This window comes from Nicotiana sylvestris, chromosome 7 (assembly GCF_000393655.2).
Source record: "Nicotiana sylvestris chromosome 7, ASM39365v2, whole genome shotgun sequence".
NCBI lineage: Eukaryota > Viridiplantae > Streptophyta > Magnoliopsida > Solanales > Solanaceae > Nicotiana > Nicotiana sylvestris.
The window spans coordinates 17,614,010-17,634,351 of NC_091063.1; the positions used below are offsets into that span (position 1 = coordinate 17,614,010).

Here is a 20,342-nt window from a genome sequence, read left to right on the forward strand (position 1 = left end):
AAATTGAACTGTATTGTTTTTCAGGTAAACAATTTTCGCTCATTTCTACTTGGTACAAAAACAGCAGACGTGAAGATGTCTTGTTATTCATTAGTCTTTTTACGACAAGAATAACATATAGCCTGCATTTAGAGCACTTGTATATGTGGTCTAAGGTCAGCGGCATATTTTTATATATGCTACCATGTTGAAGTTGGAAACTCTAGCCATCAATTGGAAAGCTGTGAGATTTTTAAAGTTTCAAAATCAGAATCTCTTCTAATAAAATATCAAAACAACTTTAGTAAAAAAACAATTTTTATTGGTTTACCCATCATGTGAAACTTGGATAGTATCCCACTTTATCAAATACCAACAAAAAAATGTACAGAAAATTGTGCATATTTTACATTATAAATCTAGATAACTCTCAGTGAGCACCACTATCCCCCCCCCACCCCACCCTTTCCAAACCCCCAAAGTAAGTCACTCTTACTTTGCTACACAGAAGTATGTCAATTGCTATCCCAAGAGTTTTTCTTGCTCTACTGCTTTTGATGTTTATTACAAAAAATTCAGGTAAACTCCAATTTATTTGCATTCAGAAGATTAAGTTTTAGATTTAGTATCCTTTGATAATCTCATTTTGTTTTCTTAAGTGTGTATCGGTCAAGTTGTCTTCGTGTGACCTATAGGTCATAAGTTCGAGCCGTGGAATCAGCCACTGATGCTTGCGTCAGGATAGGCAGCCTACATTACAACCTTTGGGTACGGCCCTTCCGCCGATCATGCGTGAACGCGGGATACTTTGTGTACCGGGCTGCCCTAAGTTGAGGGTTTATCGGAAACAACCCTCTCTATCTCACCTGTGATATCACACTGGGCATGCTATTGTTTGCTATTGTTGTTAGTCTCACTTTATTTTCGCCTTTTCTTTTGGTGTTCTCAAATATGGATGCAATAGTGAATGGGCAGCTAGAAGAATGGTGTGTAGCAGATGAGCAAACACCAGACAATGAGTTGCAGGTGGCATTAGATTGGGCATGTGGAAAAGGGGGTGCAGATTGTAGCAGGATTCAAAAGGACAAAGTTTGCTATTACCCGAACACTGTAAAAGACCATGCTTCTTATGCCTTTAATAATTACTTTCAGAAGTATAAGAAGAAAGGTGGAAGTTGTTTCTTCAATAATGCTGCCATGATTACTCAAGTTGATCCTAGTAAGTATCTTAGTCCTTATTCTGTTTTCATTCCTTTTCTGCAAACCTATACAATATGCATAGCATCTTTTGCAGAGTTGCCTCTATAAATTTAAAACAGTATATCTAAGAGGAATGCTTAGTTCAGTATCCAAATGCACCAATGACATATAGAATAAAGTGAAAAAACAGAACCTAAAAGGAAACACCTATCTTGTGTCCAAAGGAATGTCTAGGTCATGCTATCACATGAAAGTGTATCCAAAAGAAGAAAAGTCGGGAACCTTAGTAGCTTAGTTGGTTTGTCATATGAGCTTTCACCTTGTTGGCGAGTAGTTCGTTTCTCCGCCTTCTAATCTCCTCTCCCATTTCCCCTTCCCCTGTGTATAAAAGGTAGCCCGATACACTAAGCTCCTGTTATGTGCGGGGTCCCGAGAAGGGCCGGACCATAAGGGTCTATTGTATGCAGTTTTACTCTGTATTTATGCAAGACGTTGTTTCCCCTATGTATAATTAAAGAAAATAAACCAAAAAAAAAAAAGGACTCCAAGTCTCCAACCATGTTGAAGTATAAAGAGAAAAAGAGAACATGAGCCCATGTGAAACCCTTTAAGCTAAGCTCAGCATGGATCTGTATCATCTTATATACTGTCATGTGCTATTAGGTAACTTTACTTTTATTAGTAATTGCTTTTTCTTTTTATTTTTTTGACTAATTCTATACTTGGTATAAAACCACATCAGCTAACTTTTACATTATGTTTGGTTACAGGTTATAATTCTTGCCACTACGGGTACATGCCCTAGTGCTTATTGCTTTTCAATCTGTTAATGCCAAGTTTAGGTTTCATCATTTAAGCCAAGAAAGATAGTCCAGGACATTAAACAACTGACTATGTTCTGGATTTGAGTAATTGGAATTCAATATGTTGTAGCCATTTTTGCAACTGAAAGTTTGAGATATCAGCTGCTTGTCATGCAATAGTGACATGCATTAATTTATCTATATTTTGTGCTTCTTTACTCATACAATGCAATTTCAGCTTGTCCTTGTAAACAAACTAAAATTCATATTAAAAAAAATACGAGTTAAATGAACTCAACTGTCATACCTCGGCTTAATTGACCAGGGTGACTCCACTTGCTATACAGATAAAACTCAGGCTCATGCACCATTGTAAATCAATATCAAAGCTCAAAATTATTGTTAACTTCGTATTCAAATCAATTTTGGCACGTATACATGAGGAGAGAATAGTCTATATGAAGCATACAGTATATTGAACTTAACATCTGTCTTACACATTCAAGAACTGTCAAATGATGCTTACAGGAAATTTCCACCAGTTTCATTCCTATTTACCGAAAGTGAAACAGGGAAGTGTCACGAGCAAGTCTGATTCACCAAGCACTCATTAAATCTGCAGTATCAATCAAGTTTAGCAACTTCAAGTTCGATGTGGAAAGTCTGGACATTCATTCTCCTAAAACAATAAACTTGCCCAAGCAGCAATAAATGCAAAGCCACCGAAGGGAGCTAAGGTTGAGTATTTCCTGTCTTCCAGAAGTGCAACTGCATAGCACCTGCAGACCAACCAGCATTTTAGTTTTGACCACCAAATGTTGAAAGTTTGTTTAAGATCACATATGATCTAAATACCTCATACACAAGTAAATACATACTACAATATTTCAACATTCAAGTACCAAAAAAATAAATCTCATGAATAAAAATGGTGGATATGATCATTCAGGCACCATCAGTAGACGATGAACATTATGTTTTCATGTACATTTCTACAAACCAAGTATTGCTAATTAACAGCAAACACCAAAGGGTGCCAATTATGAGAGATCATTCAATCAACTATTCCTTAAACTCCAAACTAGTTGTGTTTGCTATTAGATGGGAGACAGAAAAATAGAACAAAAACGAACTAATTATAGAAATATCTCCCTCTATCTATAAGGTTCACAAATTATTTGATGTCTCTTTGTATATGTTGTACTGAAGGAGGATGACTCAATGATTATTCGTTCGTCGGAACCAAAAGTAAAAAATTAATCCTTTGTATTCATACGGGCAGAGTTCATTCTGAAACTAAATAATTTTTCTTTTAAAACAAATTTTCTTTGAGACTAGAAATCTCTAAACCTCACACTTATCATACACGGGCATACAATCTCTCCTAAATAAGAAGATTCTAACTAAGATAATTATACTCTATCATTCCGTCTTCTATGACATTATTGTTACCATTTAGAGTCATATAAGTTTTCCTTTGACCAAGATTTGCTTAAACATTTTCAGAATACTTTAAATTTTTTAAAACTATGATCTATGATCTAATATTTCTTACTATATAGTTTTGAATTTTTTTCTTAAAACTCCATACCTTGTCCGAATTTAACCAGAGATTAGACAATTTGACTTTCATATGCCAAACCACCCTTCATTTGGTTAGGCGAGAGTACTTCAATTTGCATAACACTGCAAATTTCAGGGTGAATTTATTTAACTAGACATACACTCTATTTAATGTCAATCATCTTACAAATTCAGGGGAGCCTTGGCGTAACTAGTAAAATTGTTGTCATGTGACCAGGTAGCCTCTTACAGAAATGCAGAGTAAGGCTGCGTACAATAGACCCTTGTGATAGCGGGAGCTTACTGCACCGGGCTGCTATCTTACAAATTCGCATATAGATTTATTCACAGAGACTCTCACCGAGATAAAACCTAGAAAAAGATCCTTTTGGCATTCATATTGTAGAAGTTGGACAATGTGACAAAATCAAACCACTGAACTAGAAGTACTTACGTTCCAGAGAAAGCGATAATTCCACCAGTTAGCAGTCCTCCAAACTACAACCAAAAAAGGAAAGAGGGAAAAAAGCCCAGATTATATCCATAACCCAGCAAAGTTGAAGGCTTTAAATAGGTCACAAAGATAAATATACAGTTAGGGAACTCACAATGTTTGGATGTTTAGTGATAGGAGCAGAAACAAGGGCAGCAGTGTGAACCAAATGGTACAGTGATGCAGTATGCCACACCTTTAATTACCAATTGCAACAAAATAATCCAAAAATTAGAACTTTTTTTTTCTTTCTGATTACTCTTTACCCTACACTAAATGATGGAAAAAAGAATTTTCACCCAAAAAAATTGGGAAAAAAGAGAGTAAAAGAAAACAAGAACCTCTTTGTAAGTGGGATTTTTGGGCTTGAATACATGAGCTCCATAAGTTCCTAACCCAAGAGCAGCTACACCTGTTACCAAAGTTAAAGATTCGTTAAACCCAGAAAGGATTTTTCAAAAACAAATGGAATTGATATGGTGGAGTATCCAAAAAGAAGTAATTTACCAGAAATAGCAGCAACTTTGTGCCAGATTTGAGGATTCATTTTTGTTTTTCTTTTTTTTTGTCACACCAACTGGTTTTGATCTTCTCAAGTTTGGTAGTCGTAGCATAAAGTCGTTGCCTCTATTGATTCCTTAATTCACATACCACATCACAAGCCCCATTTTTACGAAGGTGTAACCTTTACAGGTAATCAGCAGTAAAATAAACCTATTTGACTATTTTCTAAATAAGTAATTGTAAGAAAAAAATTATAGTACCTGTTATAAATATTTATATTATGGATGTTCATTTAGTACTCCGTTGTAAATAATCTTCCTGAAGAAGCTTATCCATATGGGACTCTACCGTAAATATGTTTATCTATTTAGTACTCTATTGGAAATAAGCTTCCTGAAAAAACTTATCACTTCGGTACCCGGTTATGGATAAACATTACCCTAGGTAGAAGATTATCCATACCGGGTATAATAAGCTTATCCATTCAGTACTCCGTTATGGATAAACATTGCTCTCAGTAGAAGATTATCCATATCTGGTATAGTAGCAGCTTACACAGCAGCTTGCAGTAGCAGCTTACACAGCAACTTGCAGTAGCAGCTTACACAGCAGCTTGTAGTAGCAGCTTACACAGCAGCTTGCGTAGCAGCTTACACAACAGCTTCCTTTCTTCTATAAATAGAAGAGATTTCAGTTCATTATATACATCAGTTTGAATTCGAATAATATATCAGTTTCTCTCTATACTTGTCTTTACTTTATAGTCTTTATTTTATAACACGTTATCAGCATGAGACTCTGCCATCTCGAGCAAATATTTTGAAAGTATCTGAGGTAAGAACTTTCTTTTCCTAAATAATGTCAAATCTTTCTAAACTTGAATTTGTTGCCCTAGATATATCGGGCAAAAGCTACATGTCTTGGGTGCTTGATGCTGAAATTTATCTTGATGCGATGGGTCTGGCAGACACCATCAAAGACAAAAATCAGGCATCAAACCAAGACCGTGCCAAAGCAATGATATTCTTACGCCATCACCTTGATGAGGGCCTGAAAATGGAATATCTTACTGTTAAAGATCCAGTCATACTGTGGAATAATTTGAAAGATAGATATGACCACCTGAAGATGGTCGTTCTTCCACAGGCACGATATGATTGGACTCATCTAAGGCTACAAGATTTTAAATCTATCAGTGAGTATAATTCTGCTATGTTCAGAATTATTTCCCAATTGAAGTTATGTGGTGATAATATTACTGATCATGATATGTTGGAGAAAACTTTCACCACTTTTCATGCCTCGAATATGCTCCTGCAGCAGCAATATCGAGAGATGGGATTTAAAAAGTATTCTGAACTTATCTCACATCTTCTTATAGCCGAGCAACATAATGGGCTATTAATGAAAAATCATGAAAGCCGGCCTACTGGTTCTTGTCCATTTTCTGAAGTGAATGAGACGAACTTCCACCAGGCTAAACGTGGAAAAGATCGTGGCCCCAGTCGTGGTCATGGTCGTAGTCGGGAAAGAAACTCTAATCATGGTAATAACAATGCACCAAAGAACACTCCTCACCACCAGCAGTGGAAAAGGAAGGAACAAAAGTATGAAGCGGTGCAAGCACCAAATGCAGAAAATGCATGCTATAGATGTGGAGAAAAAGGGCACTGGTCACGTACCTGTCGTACGCCAAAGCACCTGGTTGAGCTTTATCAAGCCTCCCTAAAGAAGACAGAGAAAAATGCTGAAGCAAATTTTATTTCTGAAGATAATTTAGACTTCATGCATTTGGATGTAACTGATTACCTTGCACTCCCAGAAGGAGAAACAAGTCATGTAATCGGTGGTGAATCTGTAGAAATGTAAATATTTTAATTTTTGTTATTTGTAATAGATAGTATGGTTATGTAATTGTTGTACATAAAGAAAAATTATGATTTGATAATGATGTTTACTATAATATATCTTGTTTATGTCATTTTGAAGAATATGGATAACATTATTAGATCAACTTAAACTCTAGCAGAGTTTGCAAGAAATATACAACCACAAGAAGTGGTTATATTTCGTATATCTCATTGTAATTATATTTTGTTAACTACCAGAAGTGGTATATGCCTATGATCACCAGAAGTGATAATTTAGGCTTTCTATGGTTACAATTGAAGATAAGCTACATAAATATTCTCTATATTAAATGCACGCCTCGATTTGCTCCTGAAGTAGTAAATATTTTAAAAGAGGTTGAGGCATCACAATTTGATGTGATTAATGCGCATTCAGATAATTATGTTCGATTTCCTGAAGGATGAGAACTTTTGATAATATTAATCCATTCCCTGAAGTGAATGTGACAATACTAATAAGTCGGGTAAATATGAACGCGCTCTTGATGTGAATACATTACAATTCACCTCCAGAAGAGTTAATATAATTGAGAGAATATATACTCAATATTTCGTATTTTAAATTTGCTCCTGAAGAAGTAACACAATTGAAATTGCCTCCTGAAGTGGAAAAATATTATGAAGAGGAGTTTTCGTGTGCTTAAACAATTGTTTTACATTGTTTATTTGATTGTGATTTTCTCTCATGACACCAGCAGTGTCTGAGCAATATTTGATAGTACAAAATGTATCAACAACTCCTGAAGAGCTAAATGTTTGCCTAAAGAATACATGACACCAGTAGTGCCAGATAAATATTAGATTGTGGATAATAAATGAAGGCTCTCGAAGAGCTTATATACAAATATGTCATTCATATTATATGATTATGGTCAAAACATATGTTGTAGTAAACCTGAAGTTTACTAATACAAATGGCTATCATATTGAGACTACAAATGATTGGAAGATTGATAATCTTCATGTTTCCACAATCATAGGGGGTAAAATAATATGTATGTGAGAAGTTACCCGTCTTATTCTTTAATTTGTACTATATCATGTATCACAGTAAACCAGAAGTTTACTAAAGCAAAAGTTTATGCCATAGTAAACCAGAAGTTTACTAAGAGATAGCACATGACATGATAAACTTGAAGTTTTCATTTGCCATTTTTAAATGAGCTATTTGAGAATTCAGATAAGCATATACTAAAGAACTAGAAGATTCTTCAGGAATTCTCATGTGTTGCTTGTTCTCATAATGAATTGATTATACCAGCTAAAGTTGGGACTAAGACCCCTGATTCTGAAATATATAAAAGGTGAATATGGGCCCGTTCACCTATCATGTGAACCACTTATAGGTGCATATATGAGATGGTTACATGTGTAATTATTGTCAACCTGCAGTTTGGCATTTGGAATTGTTTTTCTCGATTAAGAGCATAATTTTCAGATTATGAAATCAAGACAGTTCATCTTGATAATGCTGGTTTATATCTAAGCTGGTTTAGCATTGAATACCTCCTATTAATGGCTAAACCATTGCTTATGAGAACAAAGCTTCATGTGTTGGTCTAAGATTTTCTAAATTGCATATAGCAGCACTTGTATGCATCAGATCAACAATATATGATAAGTCCTCCCTTCACAATTGGTTTAGGATCAGAAACCAAATATTTTTACTATCTTTTGTTGTGTGGTATATGATTAATTTCTCTACCATAATACACAAAGATATGTTTCCCAAAGATGATTGGGGATATATGTTAGTTTTTCTAACATTTGGGGGATGGAATAAACAGTTGAAAAATATGCTATATGAATCGAATTATCATGATCCTCACTTAGAAGATAATTCAAGTCGAATGCCAGAAGCATTTGCTGATCCAAAATTAAATATCATATTTCAGCTGCAAATGCTCCTATTAAAATTAAAGTCCCTGAAGGATAGAGTTTACTGTACGCATGAAGCGTGGTAGACCAATCGGTTCCAAAGGTAACAATCCTTGAAAAATAGTAGGAGCTAATGATCAAAATGAGGAGGAAATAAGCTCTAGAAGAGCCCACGACATAACATTTCATGAAACTCCCGAAAAAGTTCAGGTACCTGAAAATAAAGAAAGTGATGAGATCTCCACAAGTTATGTCACTTCGGAACTGACACAAAATGATCGTCGACGATATATTTAATACAATATAGTGCACAATATTATAAAAAATTGTGAGGGTCGGACTAGCAGTCCAGACACTTGAAGATGTCATATCATTTAGATATAAGTCTTAACTTATATGACTTATTTGGCTAAATCTATATGAAGATCCTTGAAGGATTGAAAATGCCCGAAGCATATAATTCAAAGTCTTGAGAAATGTACTCGATCAAATTATAAAGATCTTTGTACGGTTTAAAGCAATCTGTGCGCGTGTGGTATAATCGCCTCAGTAAATATTTGCTGAAAGAAAGTTACATAAATTATGTTATTTGTCCATGTATTTTTATAAAGAAAATGTCATCAAAATTTGTTACACTTGCTGTTTATGTTGGTGACATAAATCTTATTGGAACTCCGGAAGAGCTCCAAGAGGGTCTTAAAAATACTTTTACATGGACAAAGTGTACCCATTAAGTACACCAATGAATATTCAATCACTTGAAGTGAATAAGGATCCGTTCCAACCTCTAGAAGAGGATGAGGAGCTCCTTGGTCCTGAAATACTCTATCTCGGTGTAGATGGTGCACTTATTTATCTTGCTAATGCTAACAAAAGTGGTGCAGATCGTATTGGTAATGCAGATGCAGGTTATTTATCTGATACCCATAAAGCTCGATTTCAAACCGGCAAGCAGGGAGTGCATATGATTGAGATCAGTGATTCATTCGAGAAACATGTGGGTTGGAATGTGATAAAAGACCCACAATATTATACGGAGACAATGTTTCATGCATAGCACTATTAAAGGGAGGATTTATAAAAGGAGATAGAACGAAGAACATTTCACCAGAATTATTCTACATACACGATCTTCAGAAAAGTGGTGACATTGATGTGCAACAAATCCGTTCAAGTGATAATCCAGCAGATTTATTCACTAAATCTTTGCCAACTTCAACTTTTGAGAAGATGGTATACAAGATTGGAATGCGGAGACTCAAATATTTGAAACAAGGTTTTCATCAGGGGGAGTAAAATACGCGATGCACTCTTTTTCCCTTACTAAGGTTTTTTCCCATGGGGTTTTCCTTATAAGGTTTTTAATGAGGCACCTAGCAATGCGTATTATAAATATGTGTACTCTTTTTCCTTCACTAGGATTTTTTCCCACGTGGTTTTTTCTAGTAAGGTTTTAATTAGACACATTATCTTTTAATGAACATCCAAGGGGGATTGTTATAAATATATTATATTATGGATGTTCATTTAGTATTCCGTTGTAAATAATCTTCCTGAAGAAGCTTATCCATATGGGACTCCACCGTAAATATGTTTATCTATTTAGTACTCTATTGGAAATAAGCTTCCTAGAAGAAGCTTATCACTTCGGTACCCGGTTATGGATAAACATTACCCTAGGTAGAAGATTATCCATACCGGGTATAATAAGCTTATCCATTCAGTACTCCGTTATGGATAAACATTGCTCTCAGTAGAAGATTATCCATATCTGGTATAGTAGCAGCTTACACAGTAGCTTGCAGTAGCAGCTTACACAGCAACTTGCAGTAGCAGCTTACACAGCAGCTTGTAGTAGCAACTTACACAGCAGCTTGCGTAGCAGCTTACACAACAGCTTCCTTTCTTCTATAAATAGAAGAGATTTCAGTTCATTATATACATCAGTTTGAATTCGAATAATATATCAGTTTCTCTCTATACTTGTCTTTACTTTATAGTCTTTATTTTATAACAGTACCATCTTTGTTTTTCCGAATTATTAGAGATGTGCCATTATATTTGGGCAAGCGCACACATAGTTTTAGATACTATTTAGAGATTAGCCACTATTTACTTATTTTGTCCTGAAATTTTAAACCAAAATCTTAACTTCACGACAATTCAAAACATTTATATCCCAAAAATTTGAACTAAAAAATTAAAATTCAAGTTGCATTTGCTAATTCTTAAAGTGGCTGTCTGGTGTCATTTCTACCATTATATATTTCGAGTTGGGTTATAGGGGAAATTTCTTTCATTTTTTTGGGAAATATTCTCCTATTTGGAGCATTGAACTCTGGGCCTATTCGTAACTTGATGGCAAAGTAGAGGGTATTTGTTCAAAAGGAGATTTTGTTTATGGTTACAAGTTAATATTATGTTTTTCTTTAAAATCCTTTGTCAATCCTTTATCGCATCCCTCATTTTGGCGTAAGCTTGTGTGGTTCCATTTTCAAAATACTCCAGTTATTAAATGGCATAAATCATGTAAAAAATAAAAATAGGAGCGGTGCGTTATCCTTCCTTTTCTTTAGTTTATTCTCAGACAAAAAACAAGCATTGGCATTTTATGGTTTTAAGAACGTATATTTTATATCCTTGTACTACATAACATAGGGTATGAGCTTCTTTTGTAGTTTTAGAAACATGCTTTTGCCCCATAAACCAATCACAGGATAGAATTGAAGTTTAAATTATAGCAGTTGCGTATTTCAAGGAAATGACTGATGCTTATAGCACTGCAGTTCCTGAAAGGTAGCACATCAAGCAAATGCATCAACAATATGTTCCTCTGGTAACTAAAATAGGACATAATAAACAGCTACAGAAGAAGAAGAATTACCATTACATGTCGATAATCAGACCTATAGCCCACCTAAAACAATGGAGGCATGTGTTAAGGATCGCTTTGATCCTGCGAGCTATCTAATATTTTGAGAATCACTCTTCGCTGTGTTTAAATCTATACATTTTGAATCCCAATACTGTTAGAATGATTAATGAAAAGGACCGATGATCTTTATTATCTCTTTCCCTTGGCCTTTCCTTCACTTATACTTCCATTACAGCCCGAAGATGCTCACCTGGTCAGAGAAATTTTCCATTATGGTTGGTTCTTCGCAAGTATGAACTTCCTTCACAGATTGAGGAAGCTCAGTGGAAAGCCTGAACAGGTTTTCTGGTTCATGTGAGATATCTTGAATCTGCAAACCACATCTAGTGCTGTGGAGCTCGTCAGAAACACCAGCGTACTCTGGTTGTCTAAGCTTTTCTTCAATCAACATTTTGGTTTCAGCCTGAGATGTCTCATTCAGATCAAATCTCACTGAGCTTTCAACTTCACGAGGTATTTCTTCCTCCACGTCATTTACTCGCTGAAGCAAATCGTCCGGAGTTGCAGCAGGGTCAAGATCCCAGCACCCCTCAGGCAAGTTCATTCCTTCACCTTTCAGTAAGCAAGATGGCACCTGATGTGAAAATCGTAACATCTCTCTTCTTCGAATCAATCGAATGGCATCCTTGTTTGTGTTTCTACGGTATACTGTCTTGAACCCATCTAATTTAATCAAAGGAGTAACACAGACACCAAGCTCTTCGGAATAATCATCAAGAACCTCAACCATTTCATACTGGTGCCTTACTTCAGCTGGGGTTGTTCTGTCCCAATCCGGTGACCAATTTCGGTATACAGCCCAAACGTCTCCACTTTTTGGGTAGATTCTAACACAACCACCCCTTCCAGCTTTCTCCCTACTTAGCAGGTGAGAAAATATGTTCACATGCTCAACAATTTCAGAGTTAAAGGCCCTAAAATTTCCACACGACTTGGTAAAGCCAGAATCCAACCAATTTACCAGCCCAAATTCGCTATCTGATTTCGAACTTAAGTAGCTGATATGAACTTTGAATGGTTTCACAGAGATGATTTCGCGGATCAAACAATACAAGCGAGGCATACCATCTTCCTCGTCATATAAAGCCCATATCTGCTTAGGTTTGAAGCAATCCTCTGATCTATCCTTGTCAAAATCATGAAAGTCAGAATCTGGGACTATTATTGTCATTGACCCAGTTTTCCTCAGTTCTGACTGATGAACAGCATTTTCCTGTGCGACCATTTTAGGTCTTTCACTTGATTCACCAAACTCAGCATCCGCCTTTCTCTTCTTCTGGGACTCTGCAACAGCAACTTCTGAAGCCAACTTGATCTCTTCCAGTTTTTTGCGGATTTCTGCTCTTGCCTTGTCAATTAGTAACCGTCTTGCATCAAATGCAGGAGCAGCTGAAAATCTTCTTATAGAAGCTTCAGTGGGAGTAGGAAGCTTAGCATTTTGTTTCAAATTTCCGCACCCATTTCCATCAGCCATTTTAACTTCTCCAGCAGTTTTTAGAGCCACTTCACCATTACTATAGCCGCATGTACCTTCAAGATCAATTTTTATCTTCTTAGCAGGTCTACCAGGCCTGCGGGGTATTTGTTCATTGCACACAGAATACCCGTTAAGAACCACGTTGCTCACCACCTTTTTCATATCTTGCTTCCCCCTGCCTCTTCTTCTGGTGATTTTCCTACCTGCCTGGTTCGAAAAACTGACAGTTGTGGATCGATTGGGATCTAAAACAGCAGCGGAATTTCCAGGGCTGGAGCTCCATTGAAAGGACAAATTAGAGACATGCTCAGAACCATGTCCAGAATGATGTCCTGATACCCCAGTATTTGCAGGATAAACAGATGTCGTTGGGACATATGTAACCCCGCAACCATGGCTTCCATATTCATTAGACCAAGAGCTATAGGGATAGGAACCATTAACTGGGGCTAAACCTGTTTCCACAGCTATGAAAACACCACGGCAATTCTTACAGGACAGTCTTTTGTTCAGGTACTTCCTAAGATATTCATACTGAACGTGACAAGAGGTACAAACCGTCCAAAATGTATCAAGCCTGTTATGAGAAACTGAAGAATTGGAGTAACTGTCATAGCTTCCAACACCAGAGGCATGCAGGGTAAACAAACTTCTCCTGTGATCGTAAGAGCTTCTTTTGGCACCATCGGACAACACTGTCCATGCTTCAGAGACAAGTCTAAATGCAACATCAGCTCCAACACTTTTGTTCTTATCCGGATGGAGCAACACAGCCATCTTCTTATACTGTTTCTTCAGCTTAGACTTGTCCGCAGAGGGATCTAAACCCAGTATTGCATAGAAATCAAATTCTCCATTAACCTTCGTCTCTGCAGCACTATGCACTCCAAATGTTGCTACCATTTGCGATATTCCTTCCAAATGGGGGTACATCACCTGAGCTTTTAAAGCATAATGTTTTGCACCCACAAAGTCTTTCTCCACAAATCTCCTTTCAGCATTTGCTTTAGCTTTTAGTGCTTCCTCCATGGTCAGTTCCATCTAAAAGCAAGAATTTCAGCTCAATTTCCCTACGAAATTTCTCAGAAGCTCAAAGAATTTTACAACCGAAATCCATTTCGTGGAGAAAACATGCTTACAGGGCCTGCAATTAAACAAGAAGTACTTTAATATACAATTATTTCTACCTTTAAAAATGATCCACTAATCGACCTTTAACAGTACTCAACATTTCAGTAATATCCTAACTTTCAAAGAATGACTCACAAAACCAACAAATCTTAACCCATCAACCATTATATGGGAAAACGTAAAACCAGATACGAACATTATAGGTTCAAGTTCGGAATTCTACCACAGCCTATTTGATTTACTGAGTTCAAACTCTATTACTTATTTAGTGGATTTTGTTAACACAAATACACAGGGTTCGAGCAAAGGCAAATGCAGCATATTAACGCTGGGTTCATTCATTTGTACCCAGTACTTTCAGCATGGAGTATAAATTTATGTGTAAAAAATTCACTAAAATTGTAACAAATAGTAGGTCTAAACTCATAAAAATAGATTCAATGCTAAGAACATTAAAGGTTGAACGTGTAGAGTTCAAATTCGGGATCCGCCTCAAGGTTCGAGCCAAAGCTATTCGGATGAACCCGTAAATTCTTAACTACAGATCTGAATCTATATTCAAACATACTCCTTACTTCATGCTAGAAAGAACAACAGCTCAAGTAAACCAATTGAGTCGGTCAAAATCAAGAGCATCGACTCCTTCAGCATGTTCAGTTTCAAGTAAAAAATTGTGACTAATTTTGACTAATTTTTGACTAATTTCGTGAGATCTAAACTAGAAACAACACAACAAGATAAAAAAAAAAATCATCAAAAGCAACAGATCATTTTAGCACAAAACTTAGCTGAAGCAAATGATATAAAAATAAGATAAGAATTAAGGTGAACTTACGGAGACAAAACTCAGACTGATATATGAAGTGAAGCAGCCGTAGATCAGCAAAAAAGCTGTGGATCCCAAAATTCGAAGCAGATCTTGACCAAGTCAAAATCACTAATGTGAAATGACAAACTCAAAAAACAAGTACGGAATTAAACTTTTACAAAAATTAAGGTTCAAAACGATTTATAAGAAAATGAGTGAGTTTTTTGAGTAGAAGATTGTGGCGGCTGACGGCGGCGTAACGGCGGAAGATACTGCCGGAAACACCAAAGAGTAGAAGAGGGTTTTTTTATTTTTACTTACTATTGCAACTAAACTGCAACAATACTGTGGGTTGTAGTTAAAAAATTAAAATATAAATAGTAGTACTACTTATAATTTGATAATGAAATGATTACTGAGTAAAAGTTTAGGAGCAGTTAATATTTCTAAAAAGTTAATAGTTTCTACTTTTATTAAAAATGTCAAATTGTTTTAACTTATTTTTAACTACAGTATAAAATTGGTACTTAATTATTATATTTTTTTTTATGTACTATAAGATATTAGGATTTGATCACACATTAAAAAAAAAGTCAACTTTGTACCTTGAATCTAATCATTTTTTTAAATCTGAATTTTATATAAAATTATGTATACATATTAATTTTTGTACTTTGAATATAGTCATTCTTTTGAAAAATAATATCTGTAAAAGGAATTAACCTTGTCCATAGGCATTGGGTTTTTGATTCTTATGTCCCAAATCGAATTTTTCTTGTTCAAAAATTTAAAATTTTATTTATAACAATATTTTTTAGTTGGAAAAATAAAGATGGAAAATTATTTTTCTTGGGGTGACCTAAACTAAAATGTTTGGTTAAGATAGTGGAAAACTTATTATATAAAGGATTCACAAATTATCTGCCACGTGGCCTCACCTTATTTGCTCTTTTAGTTCAAATGTATAGCAAATATAATTATTTGTAGTATTAAACTTACTTGTACGCAATTATTTGAGAAAAATGCATCTTTTATATTTTCTTCTCTTTAATTATTGATTCCCATGACTCAAAAAGGAGTTTTGTAGAGTAAAAGTAGAGATTCCAAGAGAGGGAAAGAGGCATTGAATACTTTTATTGTTTGTCACACTTTAATTGGAATAATATCTTTCCTTTCTATTTTTCTTCTTCCCTTTTATTTACAATGCATATGCTTGCAATGGAATAAAAGACAAAACTCAATTACAAATGCATCTAGTACCCTTTTGGTCGAGGCTTCCTCGGACCTTACATAAATGCAGAATATTTTATGTATTCGATTACCCTTTTAATAGATGTAAAGAGCAACTTCTAACTCACACAAACATAGATTAGGAAGAAAAGGAGTAATACTATAAGCTAAACTCTATCGATGGAAATTGAGGAGTGTAATGAGATAGTTAAAAATTCAGATTAACCTTTTTAGTGAGTTTTTTTTTTTTGTTGATTAATTAGATACTTAATAACAAAATAATAATTATATGGGTGGCACGATAGAGGAGTTGTCCAGTTGGACAAGATTGCTTGAAATAGTAGTAGATATATTACATGCCAAAGTTTTTCTAATGAAAGTAGTTCCTAGGACGTCTGCCCATAGTGCATCATTTGCAAATACCGGAGGAACTATCAAAATTCTAGTTTTGTCAAAAAGCCTTTTATTTGATCCTTCCTTAGCTAGTAGATTTGCCAGCCGATTCTGCTCTCTAAAGCTATGGGTGATGGCTGGGTTTCTAAGCTATGTCATCAATGACCTGCATTCACAAACAAATTTGTCGTAAGGAATATGACTATGTTTTAACACTCTAATAATCTCTTGTGAGTCGATGAGCTTTCGCAGGGATACTTTACCCTTCTTAGTGAGCGTAAGTGAATTTCAAATTAATATTGGATAAGTGAATTTCAAATGTTGGTGTGTAGGGTAAAATATGTTTACATTAAATGATCAAATAAGGAAGTGACACATGGAGCCGAAGATAGAAGATAATTGAATCCGAAGGCGATGATACTGTCTATTACTTGAGAGAGTAATACTCACAAAAATGAAATAAATGTCGGCCACTGTAGCATTAAGTGAGGAATATTCTATAGCATTAAGTACACGGTCCGTTACAGAGAATATAACATTCATTACCTGTCGTTATACTTTCTTCAATGGCCCTCATAATTGACATTAAAGAGGGGCTTGATCCTAGGACTTTGTTCCCTATGTGCAACTATAAATAGTGAGCTTTATTATCAATGTAGTGGACGAATTTTCTGGCAAACACACGCTATATTCTATTTAAAGCTCAATACAATTTTATCTTCTTATTTATTGATATCATTGTTATTGTGCCCGGAAGCCCTGCTCCCGAAATTGTCATTTTTGCTATTTTATCTCAATCTCAAGGCTAAGTATCATATTTTCATCTAATTCATATATTATTTCAGGATTAAATTAATTCACTTATATATAAACCACGTATAAATTTTAACTGTACCATTTTACAGATAAACAGTTTGGCTCTTAGATAGTTGTGTAATTAAGTTGGTCCTTGCCTCCTTTACTAACATGTTTGATTATTTGTTTTTTAGCAAAAAAATCATAGAAAATGACAGGTAATGGAGTTGACAACATACACAACCCTGAGGCTCAAGGAAATCATCCCCAGCACGAGGATTTGATCAGTGATACCCGCAGTGAGGGGAACGAGGACACTCCGGTCCATGATAGGCGGTCCCACGACAAGTTTGAGAGGCGACCCTTGATGATGCTGAAAAAGAGCACGTCGTCGAAGCGGTAAGGGTGTTGCAGGAGCAACAGGAGGTCATCTTAGGTCATCTCACACGGCATGATAAGGTTATAACGGAACTAAAACAGGTGGTATCAGGTGCTTTCAATAACGCGAATGGATAAGGTCCAATTCCTCCCGATGCTCCCACAAATCAAACAACGCAAAGGGTCGACAACAACACCCCGAGGGGAGAGGTCGGCTTTGATAGGGCCGGGGTAAACAGTTCTGGTCGCAACAACGAGAGCGATCCCTTCAAAAACGAACTCTTACTGTTTATGAGGGAAGTGAACGCTCGAATGGCACAAATTTCGGGCACGCAACCCATGCTGAAAGGGCCAAACTCAAAGAAATATACTCAATTGCTGTACAAATCGATCGCAACACCAGAATTGATCCCGAAGTAGTTTAAAATTTTGGACGTACCGAAATATGATGGGACTTCAGATCCTCAGGATCATATCACCACCTATACAACGGCGGTGAAAGGGAACGATTTAGCTCCCCATGATATTGAATCAGTGTTGCTGAAGAAATTTGGGGAGACCCTCACGAAAGGAGCCTTGACGTGGTATTCATATTTTCCCGAGCATTCCATAGATTCTTTTGAGATGCTCGCAGACTCTTTCATTAAGGCCCATGCTTAGAGCCAGAAAGGTACAAGCCCAAAAGGCCAATATATACAGGATTGCACAAGGAGAGTCCGAGTTGCTGCAAGAATTTGTAACTCGGTTCCAGAAGGAAAGGATGTTGCTCCCGGCAATTCTAGATGAATGGGCGGCTGAAGCATTCACCAAGGGTTAGAATCCGAGGAGTTCCGATGCTTCCCGAAAATTGAAAGAACACTTGCTCAAGTTCCAAGTGACAACCTGTGCGGATGTTCACAACCGGTACGAGTCAAAGATAATGATTGAGGATGATCAGATCGATTTCCCGATGCCAGTTAAGGGCCGAGAGAAGAATAAAAAGAAATCAAAAGACGATTCTGACACAAGGCGATGTTCTTCGAGTAGTTGGTTTTTGCCCTATGAATAGACCAAAGGACGTGGTGGAGGTTTCCTATCAATGGATAGTTTCATTACTAATAGAAGAACTGATCGCGTTCAGAACAACAAGTCGTTATAGGACAAGGAAACGTTGGGGTTCTCGAGATCCTTCCTACCCCAGACTTTTAGAATATGACTTCAACGTAAGTGTAGTAGAGTTGGTATTGGCTACGAGGAATATTAAAGAAGCACAGTTCCCAAAGCTAATGAGATCCGATCCCAGCCATAGGGATCCAAATTTATGGTGCGAATACCATAGGATGAATGGTCACCGCACTGGGGACTACCGGCATCTGTGCGAAAAGGTTGCAACACTGCTCAAAAATGGCCATCTCAGGGAATTCTTAAGTGACTGGGCTAAAAACAATTATGGTCGCAATCATGACAACACGGAGCCCTCAAAAGCAGGAGAAAATCCCCTGCGCCTAACGATCAACATGATTTCCAGGGGGACAAGATTAACGGGGTTACCTTCTTGGCGGCTAAGAAGACGAAGGTTTTAGTAACCCATAGCAAGAGACTCTGAAAAATTTCTGAAAATGATATCACCTTTACGGACAAAGACATAGATGGATTGTTGTTGTTGCACAATGACGCATTGGTAATTTCTCTTAATGTATTAGATTTTAAAATCAAACTTATCTTGGTGGATCCAGGGAGTTCGGCCAAAATTATACAATGAAGGGTATTAGAGCAAGCCGAACTTACCGGAAGCATCGTTCCGGCCACAAAACTCCTCATTGGGTTTAACCTGGCAAGCGTGACAACCAGGGGAGAGATCCCGCTGCCCAAGAACACCGAAGGGATGATGAAGATGACTCTTTTCGAGGTGGTAGATGGATATATAGGATTCAACATTGTGAGCACGTGATTTTTTCCTTACAAAAACTACTCCAAAATAAATCAAAAAATAAAATAAATTTCTTTTACTGTATAATTTTTGAATTTGCATGGTGTTAAATATTTGTTTTATGTCCGTAAATGTTTACTTTGTCATAATAAAATAAAAAATAAAATAAAATACAGGTTGCATGCATATAGGATTTAATTATGCATTTAAAAAATAAATAATAAATCACAAAAATATGTGTCTGTTCTAGTTTTAATATTTCACTGTGTGATTAATGTTTTGTCTATGTATTAATAGGAAATTTATCTTTGTAAGGGTAATTTTGTTTTTATTATTTTAATTAGGAATTTAATAATTAGGAATTTAATTAGAAAATTAAAAGAAGTAGAAATTAAGAGGGTAAAACGTTTCTGGGCCAAAAATCTTAAATAAAAAAATCAGGCCCAAACAATTTTAAATCCTCCACAGCCCAATCCAAACAAGCCTGTCCGGTCCAATTCAGATACGTCAAACGACGACGTTTCATCATCCTTCATCAAGGGCCGTTGGATCAAATCCAACCAACGGATGAGATTTCATCACCCTAACCCATAATCCTTACCCGACCCAATGCCCCGGTTCAACCCGTCCCCCTAACTTAAACCAAACGACATCGTTTGGTTAAGTGAATAGATCTTAGCCGTCCATCCTGCCTAATCCAACGGACAATGTCAATCCACCCCTCCCCTATATAAGGTCCAAACCCTTACCCCGGCCCCCCTAGCCAAATACCCCCCTCCTTCCCTGTTCATCATCCCTTCCGAAACTCACCCCTAACCCTAGCCGCCCTAGGATCCCACCACCTGAAACCCGGCGGCATCAATGCCGCCGGTCACCAAAATAACACCCCAGAACCCCCTGAACACCCTCTATCCGAATATGTTAGCCTCTTGGCTTGAATCTTCCTGAAGGTTCTC

General features: G+C 36.4%; 3 protein-coding genes across 3 annotated transcripts; 1 reads left to right on the forward strand and 2 right to left on the reverse strand.

Moving 5' to 3' along the window:
• Positions 1-447: 447 nt before the first annotated feature.
• Positions 448-2,149, forward strand: LOC104240385 (PLASMODESMATA CALLOSE-BINDING PROTEIN 5-like). Its single transcript, XM_009795226.2, has 3 exons — positions 448-558; positions 944-1,198; positions 1,950-2,149. The coding sequence occupies exons 1-3, from the start codon at positions 492-494 to the stop codon at positions 1,982-1,984; spliced, it is 357 nt and encodes a 118-aa protein (XP_009793528.1). The 5' UTR covers positions 448-491; the 3' UTR covers positions 1,985-2,149.
• A 216-nt stretch (positions 2,150-2,365) lies between these two features.
• LOC104240384 (uncharacterized) lies at positions 2,366-4,783 on the reverse strand. The gene is made up of 5 exons (XM_009795224.2): positions 4,546-4,783; positions 4,380-4,450; positions 4,154-4,234; positions 4,000-4,043; positions 2,366-2,761 (listed from the first exon to the last, which is right to left on the reverse strand). Exons 1-5 carry the CDS (start codon positions 4,583-4,585, stop codon positions 2,662-2,664), a joined length of 336 nt encoding a protein of 111 aa, XP_009793526.1. The 5' UTR covers positions 4,586-4,783; the 3' UTR covers positions 2,366-2,661.
• Positions 4,784-11,143: 6,360 nt separating this feature from the next.
• Positions 11,144-15,023, reverse strand: LOC104240386 (uncharacterized). The gene is made up of 2 exons (XM_009795227.2): positions 14,709-15,023; positions 11,144-13,886 (listed from the first exon to the last, which is right to left on the reverse strand). The coding sequence occupies exon 2, from the start codon at positions 13,781-13,783 to the stop codon at positions 11,435-11,437; it is 2,349 nt and encodes a 782-aa protein (XP_009793529.1). The 5' UTR covers positions 13,784-13,886; positions 14,709-15,023; the 3' UTR covers positions 11,144-11,434.
• Positions 15,024-20,342: the final 5,319 nt, after the last annotated feature.